The sequence below is a fragment of the Paroedura picta genome, chromosome 12 (genome assembly GCF_049243985.1).
Source record: "Paroedura picta isolate Pp20150507F chromosome 12, Ppicta_v3.0, whole genome shotgun sequence".
NCBI lineage: Eukaryota > Metazoa > Chordata > Lepidosauria > Squamata > Gekkonidae > Paroedura > Paroedura picta.
This window is the reverse complement of record NC_135380.1, coordinates 2,987,050-3,013,063: the sequence shown is the minus strand read 5'-3', so window position 1 is coordinate 3,013,063 and position 26,014 is coordinate 2,987,050. Positions and strand designations below refer to the sequence as shown.

General features: G+C 50.9%; 1 protein-coding gene and 1 long non-coding RNA gene across 2 annotated transcripts in view; one reads left to right on the top strand and one right to left on the bottom strand.

Annotated features, from left to right (window-relative positions):
- The window catches only part of SIK2 (salt inducible kinase 2), a 62,441-nt gene extending 37,091 nt beyond the window's left edge, over positions 1-25,350 (top strand). The window contains exons 5-15 of the mRNA XM_077304861.1: positions 4,708-4,832; positions 6,741-6,864; positions 8,404-8,624; positions 10,475-10,627; positions 12,580-12,747; positions 16,354-16,582; positions 18,012-18,296; positions 18,749-18,909; positions 19,499-19,612; positions 20,393-20,484; positions 21,665-25,350. Coding sequence (XP_077160976.1) covers positions 4,708-4,832; positions 6,741-6,864; positions 8,404-8,624; positions 10,475-10,627; positions 12,580-12,747; positions 16,354-16,582; positions 18,012-18,296; positions 18,749-18,909; positions 19,499-19,612; positions 20,393-20,484; positions 21,665-22,229 — 2,237 coding nt within the window. The 3' untranslated portion in view covers positions 22,230-25,350. The remainder of the gene's footprint in view (positions 1-4,707; positions 4,833-6,740; positions 6,865-8,403; positions 8,625-10,474; positions 10,628-12,579; positions 12,748-16,353; positions 16,583-18,011; positions 18,297-18,748; positions 18,910-19,498; positions 19,613-20,392; positions 20,485-21,664) is intronic.
- Positions 1,380-3,244, bottom strand: LOC143821231 (uncharacterized). The gene is made up of 3 exons (XR_013225738.1): positions 3,137-3,244; positions 1,616-1,717; positions 1,380-1,533 (listed from the first exon to the last, which is right to left on the bottom strand). It is a non-coding gene; the product is annotated as an uncharacterized LOC143821231 (long non-coding RNA).
- Positions 25,351-26,014: the final 664 nt, after the last annotated feature.

Genomic DNA, 26,014 nt, shown 5'->3' with positions numbered 1-26,014 from the left:
ACTTGCTCAAGTTGTGGAAATCCTCTTAAAGCTCTGTGCAGCCTTGAGTTTCACTCTCCTGAATAACGTTGTGCCAGCTGTAGCCTTGGCCGCCATACTGTGCTCTTCCAGTTCTGGGTCATTGATGACTAAACGAAAGGGCACTGGCCTCAGTGCCCATCCTTGTAAGGCCCCACTACTTCCTTCCATCACAAGAACTGTTGGGAATTCCTCCTGGGGGGAACTGCACAGAGAGCTATCTTGCATGGCTCCCTAAAGTCCATTCTTAGCTGCCCCAGGCCATTCAGAGTGTGCGTGCCACTCCGTTGTTATTATTATTTCAGTTTATATCCCACCACTCTCCATGGACTCATGGCGGGTCACATAAAACAATATAAACCCCCCAATAAAACCAATCAATCCCATCCTCCCCTATGCACAGTCCAACATCATCACAGGGAGAGAATTTGCAAGGTGTCAATAGCGTTTTCAGTGAATAACATCCTCACATTCCTCACAGGGCCTTAAAATAAAACTAAAAGAAAACAGTGGACAGGCTGAGGGATCTGGCTGTCTACAAGGTTGGTTTTGATTGACTGTGATTAATGTCTGGTTTGGAGCATGAAAGCCAACTTGACACAGAGTCATCGCAGTAATACTGGGGGGGGGGGGGGAGCTGTTGGCTCAGTCCAGGACTTTTCAACGTGTATTACTTTAGAGCAGGTTTTGTGGGGCTCACATATAAGTCCTGTCGAAAGACAAGTTGAATGAACAGACACACCCTGGCGCAACTGGCTAGTGAAGAGAAACTATATCCAAATCCGGACTTACAGTGTTTAATAACCCGAATGTAAGGATGGTTCCATTGTTGTAACCTATGCTGTTTTCTCTGTGTATTTAACTAGCATGTGAGGGCAGGGCTGAGAACACCTAAAACAACCCCATCCTGTATTTGTGGTGCACTTTAATTTATTTTGGAATAAAATCTGCTTTCTCCTTCTCTGGATATGCACCTTTTAGCAGCTTTAGCAGAGGGAGCTTTAGCAAGTGCAGCTTACTATGGGAGGCTGAGAGAAGCAACCCCTGTAAAAATGTCCTTGTCTGCTAAATCGCCATGGTGCTGAGTACGGGCAGTTCCTTGCTAGCTCGACTCTTTTCTACACTAAAACTTACAGCCCTCAGCTCTTGCATTGCCCTGTAACCGGAGAGGGATCAGCCCAGCAGGTCCAAGATGGAGAGGAAAGCCATCGGAGCTCTCCTGAAAGAGAGGCAAGCATGGGAAGTCGGAATTGTTTGCCAGAATTCCTTTCCGTCTTCAAGCGGGGGGGGGGGGTGTGGAGGGAATGGAGCCCAGTTGCTGTTATATTAGTGTAAAAGAATCACACGTTCAGGGATGTCGATGCCTGAAAAGTTCTTTTGTTGAAATTTGATCCCTGACTGGGCGAGCCTCTGTAATCTTACCTTAGCAAAGGTATGCAGGATCTGATTGGGAAGTTTCCCAAGGACAACACGTTTAAAGGGCCCATGAATTCATGTTGGACGGTTGTTGCCTGTCTGAAAGTTGGGGGAAGAGAAAATGTATTGAAATTCCAGCTGGTACACAGATTTTAAGGCAATTGTAGGGAAAGTTTTCTACCTGCATAGAATTCAAGGTGGAGGGAAATTGCTTCACCGCTTCCAAGGTTTGCTCAGCTTCTATAACGTGCTGAAATGCCGTCTAGAGAGCCATAGTAAAAGTCTGTGAGTAATAAAAACATGGCTTAAGTCGGTATCTCCATTCAATGGTGCAGTTCCTGTATTGGGTGGGGACCTAAGCCAAAGGAAGTGAGATGTCAGCAGAAGTCATGTGTGGAGGTAAAATGAGAACCCTTGAAATACTGTCACTTCAAGATTAGAAGTGGCTTCCAAGTAAATCAACCCACGTGTGTCATTAAGAAGGCCAATGGCTTGGGTCCACCAGAGGGTAGGGTTTCTGAGAAGGGAAGGCGGGCTGCCAGCAGAGTGTGACCTCCCCACAAACATACACACACACACATACGCTGCAACCCAAAATGCCACAGAAAGGCTCCTCCAGGGCTGCAGCAGGGGAAGGTAAGAAAGTCACACTGCAAACCAAAATCCTTCTTTTTTTGGCGGAATCCTACCCCAGCATCTTTAGGTCATCAGATACTTTAATGTAACCTCCTTCCACTTGTCACTTCATAACATACTTTTGCAATTAATTCCGTGGCCCTTCTTCCACTGTTGAAATTTGCACTTTTTAGCATCTTGTGTAATGCAGCCATTACTCTACTAAATCTTTACCAGCTTGACCTTAAAGTGTTAACATGTAGTTTTTAAAAGCCCTGAAATCAAGCATTTGATATACTGAACAGGTTGTCAGAATTACTGCATGCGAAAACCTTATCTCCTTTCCTGAACTGAACATGGTAAAATTAAATAGACTGAGTTTGGGGCAAAGTGGTTGTCTGAAAACCTTACCTGCCAGAGTATACTATCTTGAATCACTGTAATCTTTTTTTCGTGGGATAATAGATTTTTAAAAATAATGTACTGAACTGATTGCCATAAATCCCTGTCTTCAGGTTACACTTTCCTTGTGGTCTGCATCAGTGATGGGATGCATAACAAAAGTCACCTTCGCCAATAATAGGGGCACTCTGCTGGAGAGCACAGTGTGGTCTCCATTGAATTTTGCTCAGAATGCATGCTGGAGCTTGAAGAGATTCTCCCCCAGTGGTCTTCAAATATGATTTGAGCCTGTGAGCACATTTGGAATTCTGACATGGCATGGCGGGCACAACAAAATGGCCACCATAGGAGGCGGAGCCAGCCACAAAATGTTTCCCACAGCTTGACTTCAGTAATACAGTGCTGCCCAAGCAACATTGAAAATCCTTAGCCAATCAGAAGCCTTGCCGGGCAAAAGCCCAACCTGGCCCCACCCACTTCCTGAAAAGACTTGTGTGCCAGAAAAGGTGTTGGCAGGCGCCATGCCTTCACGGGCACCACACTGAGGCCTCCTGATGTAGTGGATGTTCCAAAGGCTCTTTTGAGCTGTCGGCTTGTTTAAATTCCAGTTCCTTGAACAGGCTGCATATGGACTTCTGAATCAAAAAGGGAAGTCAGAACTGCAGATTATGAGCTAAGAACCAACCTTCTTGTTTTGTAGCATAAGGTCATACGAGGTGAACTTGGAGTCCCTTTGGCAAGGTAGTGCTGCTTGCCACCACTGGGGCAAAGCGAGGCTTCCCTCCGTGTGATGCCTGCTCAGTGTCCGCTCATTGCTGGCCTTATCAGTCCTGCTCTCTGCTGAGCACTGCCACATGGCACTCACATGCTTCTGAACTAGCCGGGTGGGGGATGCCACTAAGCCAACAACTCTGTTTTCGCATATCTCCGAGGCTGAGTTTCATAAGGTTCCTTAAACCACACAAAGGGTTTGACTTGTAAATGCGAGGCATTGTTCCCTTTAAAAGCACGGCTGGAAACCAGTGCTGTGTAGAAGAGCAGTCAGGGCAGTTAATTAGAAAGGCCATTAAGTGACAGCGGAGCACCATGCTATGCTAATAGGACACAAGAATGAGACTGTGGTGTGCAGGGTTGTGCAAAAGATGTACGTTAGACTTTTGACGGCTGCATTTGACAGAATGAAGTGCTAGGCAAACTGGAGGCATACATTTGCGCGTCTCCTGAAGGTTTTAAAAGCAAAAATATGGAAATGGTTCAAATCAGCACCCCAGCACTCCTTTGTTTCAGCACTCTTGCTAGCTGCAGAGCTGACATTAAGGTAGAAAAGACCACTAGCAGCCCCCCCCCTCGCCCAGTTGCAGCCTCTTCACCAAACTACTTAATTGCTCACCTCCTCTTTGCTTTTGATCTATAAGCTGTGGCCTTTGAGCACCACTTTCTGTACAGGAGACATTTTAGCAGCTGTAAGTCGCTAGAGGTCAGGGTGACTTCAGTCTCTTCTTGCAAACGGATCTAGCTGGGTTTGGAGGTTGAGAACTGATCGGGGTGCACACAGGGTGGAAGCTTCCTGATAGGAAATGTGTGGAATCCATGCAAAGCGGATGTACAAAGGGCAGTAGCCGGTGAAAAGCACTCTGAAGGATGCAGAACAAGAAACCAGATTATAGTGGTACAGAATTCCCAATGACTGGACTAAAGCAATGCTTCAAATGTCAAGGTGCCATCAAAAGCCCACCTGGATTTCCCAGGGCTTTACATAGAATCAGAACAAGCACCCATGGATTGCCAATGGCCTGGTTTGTAAGACAGTCTCATTTGGGGGGGGGGGGGTGAGAGTGGAAAATCCAGGGTATCCACAACACATCTGCAGGGTTACTCAATTGGAATCAGAACAATGGTGACCCTCCCTTCCCCCCCCCCCCCCCCGATAGGGTTTTTAAGTCATGAGATGTTCCGAGATGGTTTGCCAGCCCAGGGCAAAGACATGAGTCTATAACAGGAACAAGGAGATATGAGGCGTCTTGTGCATTTAGCGTTTTTTACAGCATTCTCTATGAAGCTTTATACAACTTTCTCCAGATGATGTGGTGAATATGCTTAAGGATGTTTTGGTCTTAATATGTATGGTATGTCTTGGTCCAGTTTCATATCATTGCTGACCATGAAAGCGATGACCAGAAATGAATAATAGGAACCAGGATTTCAAAATATAAGAAAGCTGTCTATGTGTCCCCCCCCCCTTTTCCCTCTCAACAGATTTTGGGTTTGGAAATTTCTACAAAAGTGGAGAGCCTTTGACAACATGGTGCGGAAGCCCCCCGTATGCTGCCCCTGAGGTCTTTGAAGGTCAACAGTATGAGGGACCACAGCTGGACATTTGGGTAACCTGAATTCTAACTTAGAAACCGCTAACCTCTGGTTCTATTTTTCCCTTTTACCAGAATGTAGCCAAGGTTGCTCTTGCTTCTTCAGACCTATCCAGTAGCTGTGAGATGGGGAACTGGAAACATCCCTTTTAAATTGATATCTTTTGTAAGATGGGAAACCATTCTCTCCCCTGAGCTCATGCTAGTGTGTGCTGAGCTCTCCATGCTGGAGTTTACTGGGTTAATTCTCTCTTCTTTCTTGGGAGTTCCAACCCAAGTGAGGCTCCTGAATTCTTCTCAAGGCCAGAGGGACTGTGTGAGTCATCAATCCAGGGCTGCTCTCTGCCCTCTTCCCTCCGAGTTGAGGGAACAGGCTGTTTGCCTAGAACCATTCTGCTGCAGGCAAGTTTCATGTGGCTGAACCGGAATGTGTGGTGTGCTTGCTTCATGTTACTCTAATGGGAAAGGACATGCAGGCTGACCAAAAAAATCTCACATGATGCATACAGGAGACAAAATGTGCTGAGCCAGGGTCCTTGAACTGTTCCGTACTCTGTCAGGCAGAATGCTTTTCATTCCTTTTAGAAATAATTGGATCTTCATGTCACCTGGCATTAGCAAAGCACCCCCAACATGGCTTTGCAGTCTAGGGTAGGGCCAGGCTTACAGCAGGCGTAGTCAAACTGTTCAGGGGTCACTATGAGCGTTTGCTGGGTGATAAATTGGAGTCCAGCAGTGGCCGGCAGCACCTCAAATATGCACAGGTTCTGTTTTTTTCCTGTGTTTTCTGACAAAGTCGGAAGCTACTCTGCTAGCGTGTACGTTGCTTCCAAGCCCATCAGCAGGGCCTTTGAATCTGTTCTTCTTTCGTGGTTGGATAATATGAAAGCCTCATACCTAGTTCCCTGTGACGCTATCCCGGCTCCTGCCCAATTACTTCCATTCTGCCATGGCTTGGGTCACCAGTGGGGAAGGGAGAGAGAAAGAGCGCTCCAAGCCCTCCACCAACTTCTCCCCCTTGTGGTCAGAGACAGGGCTAGCTAGCAGAAGCCCTTCCCTCCTTCCACATGGCACATCACATGCACACAAGAAAGTCCAGTTGCCCAAAGCTCTGGTCATCATTTCAGACAGACACTCCCTTTTTAAGCTCCATGGAAAAATGTAATTCCAGTTCAGTGGAGCTAGATGGTTGGCCTTTGTTCAGAAAGTCACTGTGTGTTGGAAAGCACTTGACTGAACCAAACAACAACAGAGCGTTGTACAGGCTGAGTAAAGGTACCATCTCTCCCTGGGAAGTTGGACTCTGGTTGCAGTAGGAAGAAGCTCAGCGTCGGGGTGCAAAGAGCAGGAAAAACGACTAGAGATGTGGTGGTGGTCACGCCTTGTTGTAACTCAATTTGAGCAGATAAATCCAACGAATGGGCACCATTCTGGCGACATGCATGAAACTGGCTTTTCCCAGGATAAAGGAGGGTAAAGGGAAAGATGTGGGAAGCAAAAAAGGCATGGGGCTTGACATTCTGTTTAAAATTAGACCAGAGCTTCTGAGGCTTGTAGATGCTTACGGTAACGGTGCTTTGCAGAACTTGCGTTTTTGTATTGCTTGTGTGGAGTAAGCACTAGATTACTAGGCTGTTCTTGGATATTGAAGCACTCTGCAAAACACAGGTGTCATGTATTTTCTAAAATGTCGTGCAATTGTGTTTGCCCAGCAGACTCTAGACCAGGGGTAGTCAAACTGCGGCCCTCCAGATGTCCATGGACTACAATTCCCAGGAGCCCCCTGCCAGCATTCGCTGGCAGGGGGCTCCTGGGAATTGTAGTCCATGGACATCTGGAGGGCCGCAGTTTGACTACCCCTGCTCTAGACCAAAAGGTTTTTTTCTTTCCAGAGGTAAATGCAGAAAATATTCTGTCTTCCAGAGCATGGGTGTCGTCCTTTACGTCTTAGTCTGTGGAGCACTGCCTTTTGATGGACCTACTCTTCCCATCCTGAGGCAACGGGTCCTGGAAGGGAGGTTCCGGATCCCCTATTTCATGTCCGAAGGTAACAACTGCATGCAGCAGACTTTGGGGGTCTTTTAGCTTTGGCTCCCTTTGTTCGTGATGAAAAGCTGTGGCGTGAGCCAGCCCTGAAGGCAGGAATCCAGATGGAACTAGCTAGCTGCCGCTCAAAGACAGAGCAAAAATGCAAAGATTCCCTCTGCATGCCTGACAGTTACCTTTGGCAATCTCGTCCATTAGCGCCCTGCATGATTGTTCTGCCGTGCCCTCGTGTTTGCGTGCAGTGTTGTAAGTGTTTGCATGAAGCTGCCTTCTACTCAGTCTGACCACTGACCCATCAAGGTCAGCGCTGCCTAGCCAGATTGACAGCGGCTTTCCAGAGTTACAGATAGAGAAAGAGCTTCCCTATCACCTTTTACCTAATACTTTAAACTGGAGATGCAGGAGATTGAACCACTTATGCATGCCGGGCAGATGGTCTACCACTGAGCCACACTATCCCCTTTCCCACACCCACTTTGTTCCATGCCGGACATCAGTCTGAGGCAGAGCGCCTGAGTGATGGCAGAACCTGCTGTAATGCACATGCTTCAGAGACCGCTGTGCCCCCTAGGCTGGTACGTATCAGTTGCTTGGCCTGCCCTAGGAAGGAGCCGGACATTATAAGTGGTGGAGCAGAGCAGAGCAGAACGGACCTATCCCACTTCCATTGGGTTTTGGTGCCACACTGAAAACGTTGCCTAGAGATTCAGTCCCTCACGGTTAGGCAGGCCCTCTAATTGGATACATTCAGCTTGCTTAATTGATTTTAAAAGCTTTTTCTGTAGACCCCCAAACGTAGAGGAAGAAGAAGCGCTGGTTCTTTATATGCCGCTTTTCTCTACCCGAAAGAGGCTCAAAGCGGCTTCCAATCACCTTCCCTTTCCTCTCCCCACAACAGACACCCTGTGGGGTGGGTGAGGCTGAGAGAGCCCTGATATCACTGCTCGGTCAGAACAGTTTTATCAGTGCCGTGGTGAGCCCAAGGTCACCCAGCTGACTGCATGTGGGGGAGCGCAGAATCGAACCCGGCTCACCAGATTAGGAGTCCGCACTCCCAACCACCACACCAAGCTGGCTCTCCAGTTTGGGATTCTCTGCCACAACTTTCCCTTGTAACCACGGTCATATTGCTTTAGTTCTTTAAATGCCTTGATCATCTGTGAAATATGAACATTGTTCTCCTCTGATTGGAGGCTTCATGTGTTAACATGTCTGTGCTTTCTGTGCCCAGCAGCTGCTCCCAGGGGTGCTAAGAATTATTATTATTCCATCTATCGTGCCTGCAGTTAGAAATAATTGTGCTGTTCCCCATAATTGCAGACCTGTGGGAGAAATGGATTTTATTCCTTGCACAAATTAAAGCCTCAGCCGCCGGATTATTTTTTATTTTTAGCAGGAATTTACCTGGGGCCCAGATGAGGCCTTTTCCTGTTGTCGATGGCCTCTATCAATAAGTGTTAAATTGAGTATATCTGTCAAGAGGATAACTGTGTCTCAGTTCCAGTTTTGCTCCATCTCTCCCCGCTTTCTGTCCCCGTAGAGTGTGAGCACCTTATCCGGAGGATGCTGGTCTTGGATCCATCCAAAAGGCTGACCATTGCGCAGATTAAAGAGCACAAGTGGATGCTAGTGGAGGTCCCTGTTCAGAGGCCTGCTCTCTATCCCCAAGGGCAGGAGAACCAGCCTTCCATCGGAGAGTACAACGAGCAAGTCTTGCGACTGATGCACAGCCTGGGAATAGACCAACAGAAAACCATTGAGGTAAAGCCCCCTTTGATGCTGAAGGGGTTCTTTTGGGGCATTTCCCCCCTCCTCCAATTGTTTAAGACGGTCAAGCATCGCACATATGTAAAAGAGTTTGAGTGAAGCCGGAGTTTTTGATAGAGGGGGTATTCAAACTTCGGCCCTCCAGATGTCCATGGACTCCAATTCCCAGGAGCCCCTGCCAGCGTTCGCTGGCAGGGGCTCATGGGAATTGCAGTCCATGGACATCTGGAGGGCCGCAGTTTGACTACCTAGGCTTTAGCATGTGTGCTGCCAGCACATAAGAAGAAGAGTTCAGCAGAGGATATACTTTCTATTTGTTTTAATTTATTTCTCAAATGTATATGTTGCCCTTCTCTAGAGGCTTTGTACTTCATCCTACGGCGCAGATTTTGTTTGCTCATATGTGCACTGAGGATTTCATTGCAGTTGCAGACAAATGCACAGTCAAAGCACATGAAATAGTAGGGGGGTTCAAAGGAGTGCTATATCACTTTTGACGCTTGTCCGGTGTTTTGTTTTAAGTGTTAAGATTATCATCTTTGCTTGAAAGGCTGAACCCCTAGCCAACAAGATTTGGTACTTCCACCACAAATGAATTGTAGCCAGAGAATTTTGGAGCGTCTACCTCTTTCTTTCCTTCTTTCTCTCTTTCTCTCTCTCTCTCTCCTTTCATATTTCTGCAAGAAAATAACAGATGATTCTTTAAACAGATAATATTTAGGTCTGCAAAACTTTAACCATGTGGCTCAACTTAAAAGGAGGGCAGGAGGTGGTGTTTTCCCTGGAGAGGCAGATTAGAATTACCTAAATGAATTTCTTATGGGCTTCTGTTTGCAGGGCAGCTTTTGGGAAGTACTGGGTGAAATTAAGGGAACAAAACCAGAAAGTGGAAACAAGTCCTGCTTCCCCCATTCTTTTGTATTTAATTTCTGAGACGTGAGATTCAAAGTGAGAAAACGCTACTCTTTAAAAACATCAGCGAGCGATTGCCTTTATTTTTGGCGACTCGGCTAGGATTCCAAATCAAGCCTCTTACCCGAAATAAAGGCTGAAATGCTCCCCGAGGAGTCTGCATGATCACTTCCTCGAGAATGGCAGATATTTTTAGCCGGCATTAATGCTCCCTGCCAGTTTGGGGGTCGGGATGGGGGGGGGGGGACCTTGGACCTCTGTGCACAGGGCTCCGTTTCCCATTGTTGTTCAGGATTTGGAGGGCCTTGTTATAGTGCTTCTGTGGTTTTGAGGAGCAAAAGAGAGTCTGGGGGCTCACTGACAGAACACTGCTAATGACACAGGCTTTGCAGCAGAGTCTTCCTCATCAGGCTGCTGTTCCTGGAGCCCATAAGCACCCCTCCCTCCCCTCCTGCCCCCATAATCAAAGCGGAGCTGGAAAGGATCGAAGGAGAAAAATGGCACTGCAAGAGATGCTTGCAGACATACCTCTCCACATGTCCTATAGAAGCAGGAAGAGCCTCATCTGGGCAGGGGGGAGGGTCTTGTTTCACTGGCATATCTGGCCTTTGTGAAGCCTCCTTCTCAACTGCAGTTTCACAGGCCAGTTGGAACCCGAGATCAAAATGATCCGCCCTTGAAGCCCTCCCAGAAGAGCATGGGGGCTCTGTGCGCCCCACATGTAATAGTGCTCTGGGGAGCCAGGAAAGATGTAGCTGCCATGACCTACATCAGGGGTAGTCAAACTGCGGCCCTCCAGATGTCCATGGACTACAATTCCCAGGAACCCCTGGCAGCATTCGCTGCCAGCATTCAGGAATTGTAGTCCACGGACATCTGGAGGGCCGCAGACTACCCCTGACCTACACTGAGATGCTTTTGTCTCCTTTCAGTCGCTGCAGAACAAGAGCTACAACCACTTTGCCGCTATCTATTACTTGCTCATTGAGCGACTGAAGTCTCATCGCAGCAGCTTCCCCGTGGATCAGCGGCTGGATTCCCGTCAGCGACGACCAAGCACCATCGCTGAGCAGACAGTTGCCAAGGTAACACCCCCCCCCAATTTCGGCAGACCTGCCACTTGCCCCACCTTCCTTCCTCCCTCCCCTCCTGAGTTCCTCTGCCAAGGAAAGGCTTTCTGCGCAGCAAGTGTCCGTTGTGCTTTTGAAAGGGGACGAAGCCCAAGAGGCGATCTGATGCAGACCCGCAGAGCGATGTTCACCCGTGCGCTGGGGGGGGGGGGGGCGCTTAGGCTGCTCCCCCGTTCCTGGCCTTGATCACTGTGCCTGGATCTGAGTGTCCCAGATGCAGCAAAATTTGACTCAGAGCAAGCAAAGACATCTGGCGTGTCGTGCCTTTTAAAAATAGCACCCTGTAGTGACTAAGAGCGTCGTGCTGTGAGTCAGGAAGTCTCTGTTTGGCATCTCCCCTGTGCCATGGAGCGACCTTAGGCAAGCCTGCCCCCCTCAGCCCCTGTGTCCCTGTCTGCAATGGGGGGGGGGGGTGATAACACTGCCTTGCCTTGCGAGATTGTGGCAAGGACCACTGATATAATTGCAAGACGGAGTCTGAGGGCCCTTCCGCACCAGCCGCATACGTATTAATTGCTTCTTTGGCACTAAAGAGCCAGTGGCCATTTCTGCCAGCCATTCTGCCCTCTGCTTCGGGCAGATGTTTGCAATTTCCCCTGACATGCAAGTCACGGACAGTGTTGAGCCCAAAGCCGTAGGGTGAGCTCCAGCTCACATTAGCACATTCATGACCCAGCTGGTGGTCTGGAAAGCATTCAGGCTGTGAGGTGGGCTTCGAGCCGGCTGGTGAAACACGCAGAGGGTCTGTTGCATTGGGGAATGTTTGTCCTGATGCTCCCGCTGGCCCTGGTGGAGTCCCTGGAGCCAGATGTGGCTCTGCAGACTTTCGCTCTGCTGCATACTGTGTCATCCAGACACCCTTCAGAGCCAGATGCTAGATGGCATTTGAGCTTGCTTTTCAGTTGAACAAGCAAAAAGCCCTCTTGACCTTGCAAGCTATGAGCAGCAGCAGTAGCTCAGAGCTTGCAGCAGTTCCCCAAGCATTCTGAATCCGACTGCTGCAAAACTCAGTTAAGAAGTAGGTGTGTGTACAGCGGCTGAGTGCTCTGTGCTCAGAGACAAGGGAACAGCATCTGCCCGTGGGTTTGAAAGGGCAGCGTATGTTGATGTTGCCGCTGTGGCCCTTTCCGTGCCGTCTGGCAGCCTGTGAGTCTTTCTCTAATCAGTGTGACGCCAATTTAGTTAGCATTAAGCCAGCATGTACTTAATGACATTGGGCAGACTAACAAGAGCCAGATCCTTCTTTGTGGCCTCTCATCTGGACTGTGCATGCACAACCTGCAGGAGAGGACCTTCCAGAGCTCCAGGCAGCAGCAGATGACGGCTTGCACATCCTCCTCCAGCAAAGAGCCTGCCACTGTTGTGTGTAGTGGTTAGAGCCCAGGGGTGGCTAAGCTGTGGCTCTCCAGATGTTCGTGGACTACAATTCCCATGATCCCCAGGACATCTGGAGAGCCGCCGTTTGGCCACTCCTGCGTCAGAGCATCAGGCTAGGATCCTGGAGACCGAGGTTTGGATCCCCACTAGTGCTGTGGAAGTTCTCTGGGTGACCTTGGGCCTGTCACGGTGTCTCAGCCTACCTCACCAAGTTGCCATGAGGAGGCAGTGGAGAAGACAAAACGGATGTAACCCACTTTGGGTCCTCCTTGGGGAGAAAGGCAGAGGGTAAATGTGTTGAATGAGTATAGGAATAATGATGACACCAAAGAGCAGGACCCAAGGATTTTCCTGATGGTTTGTGGGTTTTTAATGGTCTGTTTAAAGAGACAGCAACAGTGAGAAAAGCGGGATGCCCCCGCTGCCCTTCTTCCTGGGTTGGCTTTTTAAAATGAAACTCCCCAGTCGCTGCCCTCTCCCTGTCTCCTGGCTGCTGTATTTCCCCTCTTGCTCTCGTTCCTCCCCTGCAGGCCCAGGCAGCTGTGGCGCCCGTCACCCTGCGCCCCCAGAGCCTGAGGCTGCTGCAGTCTCCCGGCCTGCCTCCCGCTTCAGCCGCCGAAACGTTCTCCTTCCCTCCGTCCGGCTGCCAGGCGGGATCTGCTTTCATGGAGGAGGAGGAGCGCATTGACACGCCAAAGGTAACATTTTGACGTTCACAAATGGACTGGATTTCAGCCTCCTGGGATTTTGGGTGGTTTCTGAGGGCAGCCATGTTGGTGTTTGTAGTTAGATTTGAGTTAGATTTGAGTCCAGCAGGAACGTAGAGACCAACAACAAACATTTGTGGCTGGTTTTGCCTTTTCCTGGTTACCTTGTAGCAGAGCAGTGTTTCTGCTTCACTGTGGCAGTAATACCACAAATCTCGCCCCCCCCCCCACCCCCCAATTTGTCCATTTATAACAAATGCTTGAACAGGACAGATTGATGGACTTAATCAATAGCAGAAGGATGCAGGAGGCCCGCAGGTATTTTCCGGAGTGCCTGTTGCAAAGAGAAAAGGCTGTGCATTGAGCGTGGTGTTGTTTCCAGTGCTGCAAGATAAATATGGCACCCTGCAGTGTTTAGGAAGGTCAAAAAAATGCCACTTCGTTGTAGGATCAGCAATTTGCCCTGGGCAGAAGGCCACTGGGAAGGGAGGAAATGTACTCTGAGTCAAAGACAGATGCTTATTTAGGTATCTAAATTGTCATTTTAATGTGTGCCGATATTCCGTGTGCCGGGTAGAGACATCGCTTGGAACCGTCGAGGCAGTGGGCCTTGGCAGGCTTCTGAGGTGCTACACCATTTAACCCCATTCTGAAATATGTCAATCCCATGGTGGCGGTCTCCTTCCCCAAAATTCTAAGGCCAGCGAAGGAAGTAAATTTCAGGAGAGACATCTTCAAAGAGCCAATGTTCCCTCATTAATCATCTGTAAATGTTTAATCTTGTTAAGCCTTATGCCTGGGGGAAAGGTAGTGGAAGAACCTGCAAAATTAACAGAAGATTTGAAAAGGTGGTTCAAAGTTTGAGTTTGTCTTGTGTGCGATTGTTGCAGTCGAATGTATGGAGAGACATATTGTGAGGAAGCCCGTCCTGTTTCTCTGACTCAAGGTCCTCTGGCTGGCTGACACCCACTTTCCCCATCAGTCTTTCTTCTGTGCAAAAGTTAACCAGAACAGTTAATTGCCTGTTCCATCTTTGCAAATGTGAGGTCTAATAGCACAGAGGCTCCTCCTAGGTGGATTTCAGCTCTCCCCATACGATACTGGAGGCGGTCTTTATGGCTGTTCCTGTCCAAAACAGCACATTTCCTCTGCCCCATCCCCTTTCAGATGTGGCCGGCTGCCGCCTGGCCCCTTCAGCTGCAGTTGTGGTGGTTTCTCTGCCTCTCTGTGTAATGAGACGTTGGAAGAGACAAAGATACTTGTCAGTGAAATAAACGAAGAGCAAAAATAAATAGCACTGTTTCAGATCATTTATTTTTGCTTTTAGTTTGTTTCACTGACAGTATCAGGCTTTCTGGGGCCTCCAGATTGTCATAAGATAGTCGACGGCCTCTCTCTCCAAAATGTTGACAGCTAGGGCTCCCCCACCCCCCAGCCCAGGGGAGAATCTGTAACCAAAGTGCCAGTCCCGGGGGTCTTGCTTTAGGTAGTTATGCCAGGAAACTAGTCTGGAGTTCCTGCCCCTCGACGGTTAACAGGCTGGCACGGAACTCAGCTAATGAGAAACGACAGCTCCACAGTTGCGCAAGGATGCACCGACTCCAGTCAGCGTCGCACACGGACGCATGCAGCCCAGACTCCATGGTGATGTCCCCAAAGGGAAGGGGGAAATAACTTGGGAGATCTGAGCTGGCAGGAGGGGGAGGAAACAGCAATTCTTGCAGCTGAAATACCGGAGAGGTCAGAAGTGTGTGTGTGTGTGGGGGGGGGGGGGTCTGTCTACTCAGCCAGTGTCTCTGTTCTTGCACATTAATTGCCTCATTAAAACTGGCATATTTTTGTCCATCTGATTCACATTCTACCACTGATACGTTGATTGCCAGTCTGGAAGTATTCTATATTTATTTGTATAAGGGCAGCACATATGGGGCTTTGTAGACTGATGTCCTCTTATACTATCATATGGATGACACAGAGTAGGTCTGCAGTTATTGGGGGGGGGGGCAACGTTTGTCAGTGTTAAAGTAGCTGCTCCCCTGGCTCCCCCCACACAGATGTTTTGACTCACCGAAGCTTACCAATTCTAACTCCAGAGGAAATGGCTCTGCTTCCTTCTCATGGATAGCATGGCAGACACACCATAAAACCTGGCCTCTTCAGTTTTCCAATTAATTGAGCCTGTTTTAGGGTAGGGGAGAAGCCAGCAACGGGGTTCTCCTTTTTGCATCGTAAACCTAATTAGAAGACTTGCGGTAAAGCAAATGGCACAAATACCACAATTGAAGCACTGGCTATCCCTAAAAAGTTCCTGTGCGCTGCAGTTGGCACACAGGTTTTGGGGAGCCTTGAGAGTCTTTCTCCCTTTCTCTATGCCTGCCTGCCTTTCCTCCCTCCCTCTCTGGCCTCCCCCAACCATCCACTGCCCACTAGTGCCCACTGTATTTTCTCTACAGCAGGCTTAAATTCTAGTAATTAATGATGCTAGTGTATTAGTGTCCTGTCTTTTGACAACTGCAATAAAGGCACCTTTCTTGTCTCTTTTTGGTAGTGTCTGTGCAGGCACACAAGTGGCTTCCGTGCCTTTCTAGAGGCCAAGTCCTTAATCTGACCCTCATCGCCCTCCCTAGCGCCCCATTCACCTGCTGGATGCTTTTCTCCTTCAGCACCTGAAACCTCATCCAAGAAGCATGTGTGCTTCTCCTGTGGCAGACCGTGTGGCAGGGTCTCTAGACTAAGAGACTCTCCGTGATGAGTGGGCACTTAGCCCTCCCCACGCAGTTCGGCAATTACCTAATTTTGAAGCTGATCCTCCAAGACAGATTTCTCGATGGAATTTGGGAGCCGCTGCTTAAATGCCTGCAGATTAGTACAGAGCAGCCAAGTCCCCCTCGGCTGTCTGGGAGGGTTGCTGGTTCTCGGAGCCAGCACTCTTGGAACATGGCGTTCCGGGAACCTCTCCTGCTAAGCTAAGCTCTGTTGGATCAGTTCACACACCTGTTAATTGCCATGAGGTTGGCACCGGAGAACACCTGGCTGATTATGCCTGGGTCTGTAGACACCGAGAGGGTGTGCTGATCTTCCCGGGGGGCAAGCCTGCCCTGGCATTGTGAAGTTTCACTTGTTCCGTTTCTTGGAGGAATTTTTGTGTCCGGGTTGCATGAGAGCAGCAAGATTCCTGTGACTTTTCCAGAATGTCACACAAGTCCCAGAGGATGCTGGGAGAGAAGACTGTTGCAGGATTATCTTGTGTTATCTGCCTTGGGGCAGGATGAGAAGAGGAAAACCCTGCTGAGCCTGAAAGGATGCCCGTTCTCCCCAGGAGAAGGCGGCCCATTCAGAAGGGTCGTCACCTCCCCGATTTCACTGCTGTTGCCTCTTGCCAGCACAGCTCTTGAGCTCCGACAAGCAGTTCTGCACTTCAGGGGGCTCTTGGGTTGAGTTCAGTCAGCGGCTGGCCTCTGCTGTGTAACTGTCTGCCTTCCTTGATTTGCAGAGGCTCTGTGTGGACGAGAGGGAGGACCCATTCGCCATTAATTGCAGACCATGTTGTTTTTCTTCTCCTCCTCCCCCCCCCCTCCACATTGTGGCGGTGTTTAGCTCAATGGCTGCCTGCTGGATCCAATCCCCCCTATGCTGGGGAGGAAGGGGTGCCAGTCCCTGCCCAGCAGCATGATGGAAACCTCGATCGATGAAGGCATAGAGACCGAGGGAGAGTCCGAAGAGGATCCCGCCCACGCCTTCGCTGCCCTGCAAGCCACTCGCTGTGGGAAGAGGCGTCACACCCTGGCAGAAGTCACCAACCAGCTGGTTGTCATGCCAGGCACAGGTACCAGAGAAGGGGCGGGTGAACGGGCAGGGTGCCGGCTAAGATTTCCCTACAGCTAGATGACCAGTGGGGAGCTGGGGCCACCAAGGGCCTGTGCAGAGGAGGGGAATGATCCACCCCGCTCAAGGCGGGGGGGGGGGCTGCCAGGCCTCGGGCTCAGCTTTTCCATCCCACTGAATTTAGCTGCCAAGAAAGAAAGATCGAAAGAGGAGCCTGACTCTTTGTTTCCATTGCCTCGGGAGCTGATGATTAATTTGCTTTGCAGGCCAGTAGGGAGATAAGAAGGGTAATGTCCAGGCGGCAAAGCAAGCAGAAGGCCAGATAGTCTCATGACAGTAAGCAAAGACTGGGAAGAGCAAACAAGTTTCAGTTAAGGAGCCACCAGTTAGTTCATGTTTAGTTCACGGGCAGCAAACCAAAGGAATCCAAACAGAGCTCCCCCCTCCCCTTTCCAGCATTTCTGTGCAAAGGTGAGGAAGCAGCTCTCTTGTCTTGAACTGCAAGTCTCGGGATGCTTATGAGACATTTGTTAATGTATTTGGGGATGGCCAGAGGAATCCCCCCCCTCCCATCCTGGCTGCTATTGACTGCCAAAACTGCTTTTGGAAAAAAAAAAACATCTCAAGGGAATGCAGTGCGGGTCAGGGCTGCTGTCCTTCGGAAGCTGGAAAGCAGCACGTGGGCATTTTGTTGTTGCATCTCCGGATAATGTTTCACTTTCAGATGCCCTGCTAGGCTGGTCATCTAAGGCGAGGGTTTCACAACATGTGATCTGATCAATAGGGATGGCTTCATGTTGCAGAAACTCTCCGTGCTTTGATTGTGATAAACATCCTTTCTGTTTGGACGTCTGTGTGTTGTTGTCTCTGGATGTGAATAGCTTGGTTCTGTTGAGATCTTAGCATGTTTCTGACCACCCTTCAGCAGCGTGCAAACCTTTGAAATATCTAGAGCAAATCCTAAAGGGGAACCCGACTAAGCTGTTTGAGGAAAAAAGGTCTGCTTGCCAAGTTGCCTTTGAACCGTCAATGTGTGGCTGAGACTGTCAGAGGTTTGGTAGAGAAATCGCAGTCCTGCACAGACAGCATTTCTGCTGTTATGGTGGAAGAGGGCTTCCTGTAGAGCTGGGCTGATGTCTGTGGACCTTGCCAGGGGTTTTCCTTAGAGCAGCTGCCCGACCAAATGGATTCTGGGTCTGACACATGTTTTTATGTTTGTCCATTACCCTGTGCCCATTCACATGACCGTTACTGAGCCAGAGAAGTCACTGCGAGGTGTGCATCACCCGCGTGTTCCAGAGTGGGGAAGTGTCAGAGAAACACGTTGCTTGTTTGTAGACCAGTGCAGTTGTCCCACCGCTCCCGTGCTCAGCTTCTTCTTCCTGTGCCTTGGCATTCTACTGACGCCGCATCTTCTTAATGTGCTAAAGGGAAAGTCTTCTCCATGGACGAGAACCAGTCCTTGAGCAGCGTGGACTCTGAATATGACATGGGATCCTTCCAGCAGGACTTGAACTTCTTGGAGGACACCCCCTCCCTAAAGGAACTGATGCTGGCCAATCAGCCTGCTCCCCGGATGGCGCCCCGTTTTATCGGATTGAGACCTGCCAATCCTGCCATGCAGGTGCTGGCCTCGCAGAAGCGAGAGGCCCACAACCGCTCTCCCGTCAGCTTCCGAGAGGGGCGCAGGGCATCGGACACGTCGCTCACGCAAGGTAACTGCCGCTAACGCACCCCTGGATCACGGCCTCTGGCCCTGCTGCAAAGTGTGTGCATGTTTCAGGGAAGGTCTAGGTCAGAGGGAGTCAAACTGCAGCCCTCCAGATGTCCATGGAGTACAATTCCCAATAGGCCCCTGCCAATAGACCCCTGGGAATTGTAGTCCATGGACATCTGGAGGGCCGCAGTTTGACTACCCCTGATCTAGATGCTTGAAAGTGTGGCTGCGTCAGCAGATTTGCCCACCGCCTGTACTTGTCGGCACAACAAGTGGTTCATGCAACCCAGACCCCATCCTATGCCTTCAGTGCACCTTCACCAGACTCTCCCTAGGCGTCTGCAAGGTTCATAGGTTCCTCAGCCCAGATGAACTGATTGGCCACTGTGCTGGACAAGGTGAACTACTGGCCTGATCCAGCATGGTTCTTCTAATGTTCCTTTAATCCAGGAATTGTAGCATTCAGACAGCATCTTCAGAACCTGGCCCGAACCAAAGGAATCCTGGAGCTGAACAAAGTCCAGCTGCTGTATGAACAGATGAGGTCAGAAGACGGACCCACCCTGACGTCTACCTCTCATTTGCAAGACCTCGGGAGCGGCCTGCACCAGGTGCTTCATTTCCATGGGGTTTGTTCATGTCATTTGCACCCCACGTCCCAGTTATTTGTCTCTCTCTCATTGCAATAATTGGGAGTTTGTGTTGCCCTGGAAAAGAGGAGGGGATCGGGAAGGGAGAAAGCAGAATGGTGAGCAGTAGGGGATGTGGGGTCTGGGCAGCAGGGACTCTGTAAGGCTTAGTGGGGGGGGTTAGAAGCGCCACTGACACAGCACACAGAGTACACTAGCCACTGGAAGGGCTGCTTGACTCCCCAGGGAACCTCTGGGAAACGTGTGCCATTCTTCCACTTCCAGCTTCCCTGCACAAACAGGCCAGCCACAAACTGGGCGATCGGGAAATAATCTCTCCAGCCTTGGCTGTGGGTGGGTAGAGGAAGGTTAGGAACAGGTGTTCTCTCCAGCCCCGTTCCTCCCAGGTTGCCTGGCTACCAATTTGGCGCTCTTTCTGGCTCTGCAGGTCTCTGCCTCTTGCTCACTGGCTCAGCAGCCATTCCCAGAGTCCCGAGCTGCAAAAATGGCTTGTGGGTTGATGAAGGATTCCACTCTGTTCTGAGCTTTTCTTCCCTTTCTTCCCCCCAAGGAGGGAGCCACCCAGCAGCAGGAAACAGCCTCTGTCTTTCCGAATGGAGTGCACCCCCAGTTGCTGTCCAGGCGGCAGAGCTTAGAAACGCAGTATTTGCAGCACAGGCTCCAGGTAGGGTGCCTCCTTCTGAAGCCTACAGGGAGCATCCTTGTCTCTCCTTGCCTCTAGATGCAGGAGTCCCCAACATGGTGCCCCCGGGACCTGCAGCGCCTGCCAGCACTTTTCTTGGCAGCTGCCAGCTGTGGGTGGTGTCAGGTGGGACTCTCCCCAGAAGGGCTTCTGATTGGCTGTGCAGAAACGAGCTTGGTGTCGTGGTTAAGAGCGGCAGCCCCTAATCTGGAGAACCCGGTTTGATTCCCCTCTCCTCCTCCACAGGCAGCCAGCTGGCTGGCCTCAGGTCAGTCACTTTTCTCAGAGCTGCTGTGGGGAGAGGAAGAGAAGGTGATTGTACATTGCTTTGAGACTCCTTTGAGTAGTCAAAAGTGGGGTACAAAAAACACCTCCTCTTCTTCTTGTCACTTTACTCAAACCTTCCTCTTTCCCAATACATTTTTTAAAATTATTCCTTGGGCTCCTTCTCTGTGTGTGTGGCTCTGTCTCCCATGGTGGCTCTGTCTCCCATGGTGGCCATCCACCTGTGTCAGAATTCCAGCAATGCCCACCAGCTCTGGAAGGGATCTCCCCACGTGCTCACGCCATGCCGGGTAATAGAGGTTTCTGTCACATTGCTCTCCCTTGGGGTGTTGCTGATGGCCGACCAGAAAGCCCAGCCACCCTTCCACTCTTGTTGCAGTCCTAGATTCATAAAAGGCTTCCAGCAAGGTTGTAAGACATTGTGGTACAAAATGCTGCATGGTGATCAAGGACCTTCAGCTTATCTTCTTCTTCCAGAAGCCCAGCCTGCTTTCAAAAGCTCAAAACGCTTGCCAAGTTTTTTGCAAGGAGTTACCGCGGAGCCTGGAGCAGCAGTTACAGGAGCACAGGTGAGAAGTCAGAAATGGACACCTTTGCAGGGCGACTGAGGTGAGCACACTGGTCCCCAAAGCCTTCTGCAGGCACATCTGTGCTCTTGGTCTCACACCAACAGCGCAGGAGGCTTCCTTTGTGCTTGCGAGTGAGAACAGCTCAGGGCCAGACTTTGGCTCAGATATCCACAAGCCTTGGAGCTCGAGCACAGGGAGGGTGCAGCTCCTTTCCTGCAGGGCTTCTCCATTCTGGTTGCCCAAGAGAAAAGGGGAGTCCAAAACGCTGGCCTGCCAGTTTTCATGTCAAGCGGAGGTTGCCCTGCCTTCTGTGCCTGGGAACGATGCAGGTGGGATGCTAAGTCCCTCTGGGGCTCCTTCGCACATGCTTTGCTTTTCATCCAAGCTTAGATGTGTAGAGAGAAAGCTCTGGTTTCAGCCTGGCTTCCCTGGCGTCCAAAAGTGGCCTCTGAACGGGAAGCACGCCCTCAGAGTAAAACCATGGAGGCTGATGGGTTTGACGATGGGGCTCTGGATGGGGAGTTGGGATTAGGGGCCTGCGCAGGAGTTCAGGAATCCCCCCAAATAAAAGTCTGGGGCTTTTCAGTTTGGAAAAGAGATGACTCCGGGGTGGGGGGTGGGGTGGGCTCTGATAGAGGTTGATGAAATGACCCATGGGGTGAAGAGGGCTGACACAGCACATCTTTTCTCCCTCATCCCAAAGACCAGGACTCCAGGGCACCCAGTGAAGCTGATGGGCAGTAGGTTCAGGACAAGCAAAAGGAAAAACTGCTTGACACTGTGAGGGATTAAACTGTGGAATTCACTGTCAGAGGATGGAGTGATGGCCACAGGCACAGACGGCATTAAAAAGGGATTCGATTCAAGGAGGATTAGGCCTCTTGTTGGCTACCAGCCATGGTGTCTAAAGGGAACCTCCATGTTCAGAGGCAGTTGACTACTGAATCCCAGTGCCAAGAAACAACATGAGGGGAAGGCCTTGGCCTCTAGGCCCTGCTTCTGCACCTCCAGAGGAACCCTGTGTGAGAAAGGAAGGATGGCGGACTAGGTGGGCTGCTAGTCTGATCCAGCAGGCTCTTCCTCCTATGTGAGGGAGGGGAAATGTAGACGGTCAGGGGAGAGATCAGTTGTAATGGTTGGGAAAGGCCAAGCTGATTTTCCTTGTCGCCTTTGATTCCAGGCTGCACCAGAAGCGACTCTTCCTTCAGAAGCAATCCCAGCTGCAGGCGTACTTCAACCAGATGCAGATAGCCGAAAGCACATACCCCAGGTCCAGCCAACTGCCTCTCCCCCGCCATGAGGATCAGCCACACCCTTCCCCGTTCAGCCTGGTGCAGCCCCTCAGCCCTCTCCTGGAGCCTTCTGCAGAACAAATGCAGTGTGACCCTTTCCTTAGCCAGTATCGAAAGCTTCAGCTCGACCCGTCGCCCTCGCCTCAGGTCCACAGCGCACCTCAGTTGCCGTCACAAATTCCCATGCAGCAGCAGCAGCATTATTCCTATCAGACTTGCGAACTGCCGCTGGGCGCCTCGCCTGAAGCAGACTATGCCAGCCAGCCTCCGTATCCCCTGGACCCAGCGCAGCAGAGCGGTGCAGCAGCCGCCAACAACCAGCGAAGCTCCGACTCTCCCGGGGCCCAGTCTGGCTACGAGGCGCTTGGCCTTGGGGAGTTCCCCGGACTCTTTGATTGTGAAATGATGGAGACTGTGGACCCCCAGCATGGCGGCTATGTCTTGGTGAACTAGCGAGTGATGGAAGATTAAAGCGCAGGACCGAAAGACGCCTGGGTTTCCATTTACGCTCCGTCCCTAAACTCCCCGGCCCACGATCCCACCCGAGACCCTAATGGGCGAATGTACTAACCCTCCCAATTGGTACTGCCGGCAGGGAACGGCTGAGCGTCACTCTACCCAGGAGCTTGGGGGCAGGAGCTGGGGGCAGGCACCGCACTTTTGGTAGAGGCAGGCCAGGAGGCAGGCCACCAGGGCCCTTCAAGGAAGGCAGGCAGGCGAGCAGGCGAGTGAGTGGATGTGGGCCTCCAGACTGTCCACTGCTTGCCTAGCAGAAGGAACCTGGCAGAGTTCAGGAAGGAAAGCAGATGTGTGACGCACCATGCATCTTGGCAATAAAAGCAATACCTTTTTTTTTTCCCCCAACAGAACTCAGCAAAGACTCGGGTTGATTTTTAAGGGAAACCAGGAGTGTAGCGTGCTCAGGTCACTGCAGACTTGGCTGTTAGCTGCCGATGTAGAACTAGACTGCAGCTGATGATTGGAAGGCCCGGGGGTGGCTTGGTGGCTCCCACTTCCACCTCTGGGCTTGGGACGTTTTTCTCAAGGCGAACCAGGAAACGTGGCTACATACCGTGACTTATCCCTGGCTCTTTGACAAACAGGTTGGCGATCTCCCTCTATCAACGAGAACCTGAATCTGACTTGTAGGATTTCCACAGGACTCTGGTCTTAAGAGGCTCTTCAAAGACCGGAAAACAGAGGGGGGGGGGGAGGTGGAAAAGGTGAAGCGGGGGTTATGCGAGGCTGCCTCCGGGCCTCATTCTGATCACTGGAGAAGTTGTTATAAGCTGCCCTTGGTTGCTTCTCTGTTTCAAAGGAGCAGCTGTCATTGGGCCGGACTCTGTGCATTGCTGGTGGTTTGTTAGGCTTTGTATATTTGGACCGTTAGTTAAGGAATTAGCATTTAAGGATGAAACACGACGAGCTTATCAGAAAATCCACGTGAAGTGATAGTGCTGTGCCTTTTTGGGTTCTTTTGAAGAGACTATGCTTTTCTTTTTTCCTTTCTGAAATAGAAAAATGCCCCATTTATACCCACGCTGGCACCAAAGTCCCTTCAAGGCCAGAGTTCCACCGTGTGGAACGCAGGCTTTAAAATCCCCCTCACCTTCGTTTGACTCGGTCATCTGCATATTTGATGAAATGTTGACGTATTACAGCAATATTCAGGATCCAGAACTGCTGGCCTGGTCTCCGTTTCAACAGGCGTCTGCCCAGCCAAGCAGGAGCGAGGCCTGATCCACCGACTTGAAACCCACAGGAGGAATGCAGGGACTCCCTCCAATTGGTCACAGGAGCGCGGTGTGAACCGCTGCAAGGCCTTTAAGGAAGGCACTGGCCGGGCGGAGCGTCCTGCTGCAGGCAGAGAGCACATGTTAAGCACAAAATAACGGTCTGTCTTAAGGACGTCCCGGGCACATTTCCCAGAAGTAGCAAACCGGTTCCTGGGCTACAGCGGAAGCTTGCGTGACCCCAAATACTTCTCTGCAAAGAACATGAAATATCAGATGGCTTCTTCATGCCATGCTAGGGCTTCTTATATCTTCTGCCCAGCAAGGGTGCCCAGGGAGTGGGACTTTCCCTCCTCCCTCTCCTGCTGCAGTTCCTTTTGCAGCCCCCGAGACTTGGTTTCTGGGAGCCTGCAGGTTCTCAAGAACCACGGCGGGAGTGAGGTGGGAGTGGGAACCGGCATGGCTCACCCTCCCCTTCTCCCCAAAGCAGGCGGGCCCTTCTTTCTTCCAAACTGCACGGCCAGAGACGAGCCCAACGGGGGAGATGCTCTGGATGCTTTCTGGATGCCTTCCGCCAGACCAGCCCTCCGGCTCCCGCCCAGTGTCCACATCTAATCTAGAATTGCGAGGCTTTCCTCAAAAGGAGACCCTCTCCTGCTGTATCATATGCTCTTCGTACGGGGAGGGGGGGGGAGACTTCCAGCTGAGCTGACACCAACTGCCTTATTAACTTGAAGGAGAGGAGGGGTGGAGAAAACCCCTGACTTTTCTCTGCTGGTTTTGCATTCAACTGGCAAGTCCACCATTCCCCCCACCCGCCCCAGGGGCAGGCAACCAGGGCCTTCTGGGGAGGGGGCATCCTGGTGAGCTGGTGACAGCCTCCACACAGACCGTACCCTGCCAGCCCTGGCTCTGAGCTATTTTCAGTAGTTTCTCAATACCACAAGGAGGGAGGGGGGTTAAGGACCCCATTTCTCAGGCGTTCCTGGCTTCCCTCTGCCTTCTGAAATAAGCTTTCGGCCAGAGATGGGTCAGCGGGGGCTCCAGGGAGCGAAACCGGAGGCCTTTGAGATCTGCTCCCACGTGTCCACACCAGGCGCTGCTGGGGGCCGGGGAAGCAGCCCCTCCGCACAGACTCTGGACCGGCCTAGTTTGACACAGGTCTCCCCCCACAGAGCACAAATGGCCGCTGACCTCCGGCGCTGGCTACAGATCAGTATTCAGGTGCAGAGAGCGAATCGAGGTCTGCTTTCCGTTGGCCCATCACTTTGTACCTCCGTTTAGGGGAGTGGAGATTCTGAATGTAAAACTAGGTCAGATTTGTCCCTCTGCTTCTCAGCCCGCATTTCCTAACCTTTGGTGTCATTCCTCTCGCAACACTAGAGGAAACCCTTCCTTCCTAAGGCACACTCGCGTATCCACAGAGCACAGCCCCTCTCTCGGTCTCTCTCTCTCTCTCTCTCTCTGTATCGCTGCCACTTCGGAATAGCTGCTTCCGTCGAGTCTGCCGCGTCTGTCCTTAGAGGATTCATGTGTAACTACTGTTGAGCAACTAGTCGCTTTCTTAGTTTGAACACAGGCTCCTTTGAAGAGACTTTGGTGAGATGTACATGGGGTTAAAAAAAAAATTTCATATGGAGACAAGTGCAATATGTGTGCGTGGTACGTTTTAATGTATTTTTTTTTTAAGTTGAAAGGGTTTAGTCTTTTGCTTTTGGAGGAAATGCACTAGTTTTGCAAGCCCATCTGCAGAATTTGCTTGCAGTTGGTATGCCGGACTCTGTAAAAGCAATTACAGTGTATTAATGCAAAATAAAGAACATGGACCTTCCGTTTTTAAACTCCTGGGTGTGCTGAAGTAGTGGCTTGCAGTAGTGGCTGCAGGAGTTTGCAGCTGGGCCTCAAGGAACCCCCCAATCTCTCACGGTGTTTACAGAAGCACCCAGAGTCCAGAACCAAAGGGAGAAGAGAGTCCCAGCCAAGGAGGCCGCATTAGGACTGGCACATCTTTGCTGCTGTACCTGACAACGCAGCTTGGTTTAATGCTGCTTGTGTGCCTTTGCGCCTCCCTACATGTCCCTGATACAGGGGTCCTTCCCTTCTCATGAGACACATCTCCTCCCCCCCCCCAACAGGAAGAAAAACTGGGTTGGGATGTTCTTATTAGAGATGGGCCTTGAGATCTTTCACAGTGTCATGAAAATGCTGAATTAAACGTGGCCAAGAATGCAGAAGGCAAAGAAATGGTGAAAAGTGCTGCCCCCCCCCCTTGATCCACGTCAAACTCCTCACTCCTGCCAGCATCAGAAAAGCGCCAGAGTCCAGCAGCACCTGAAAGTCTGAGATGGGTCAGCAGGGCTTGTCGTTGGCGTCCCTCGTTCAAACAGAAGGGGGTCCCCATGTCTGTGAAGAGGGGAGGGGAAAGGCTGAACTTGGCTCCATCTCCCGCAGTGGCCACTGGAGTATTGGCATTGAGGTCAGCAGCAGCCATATGGGGAAGGGGCT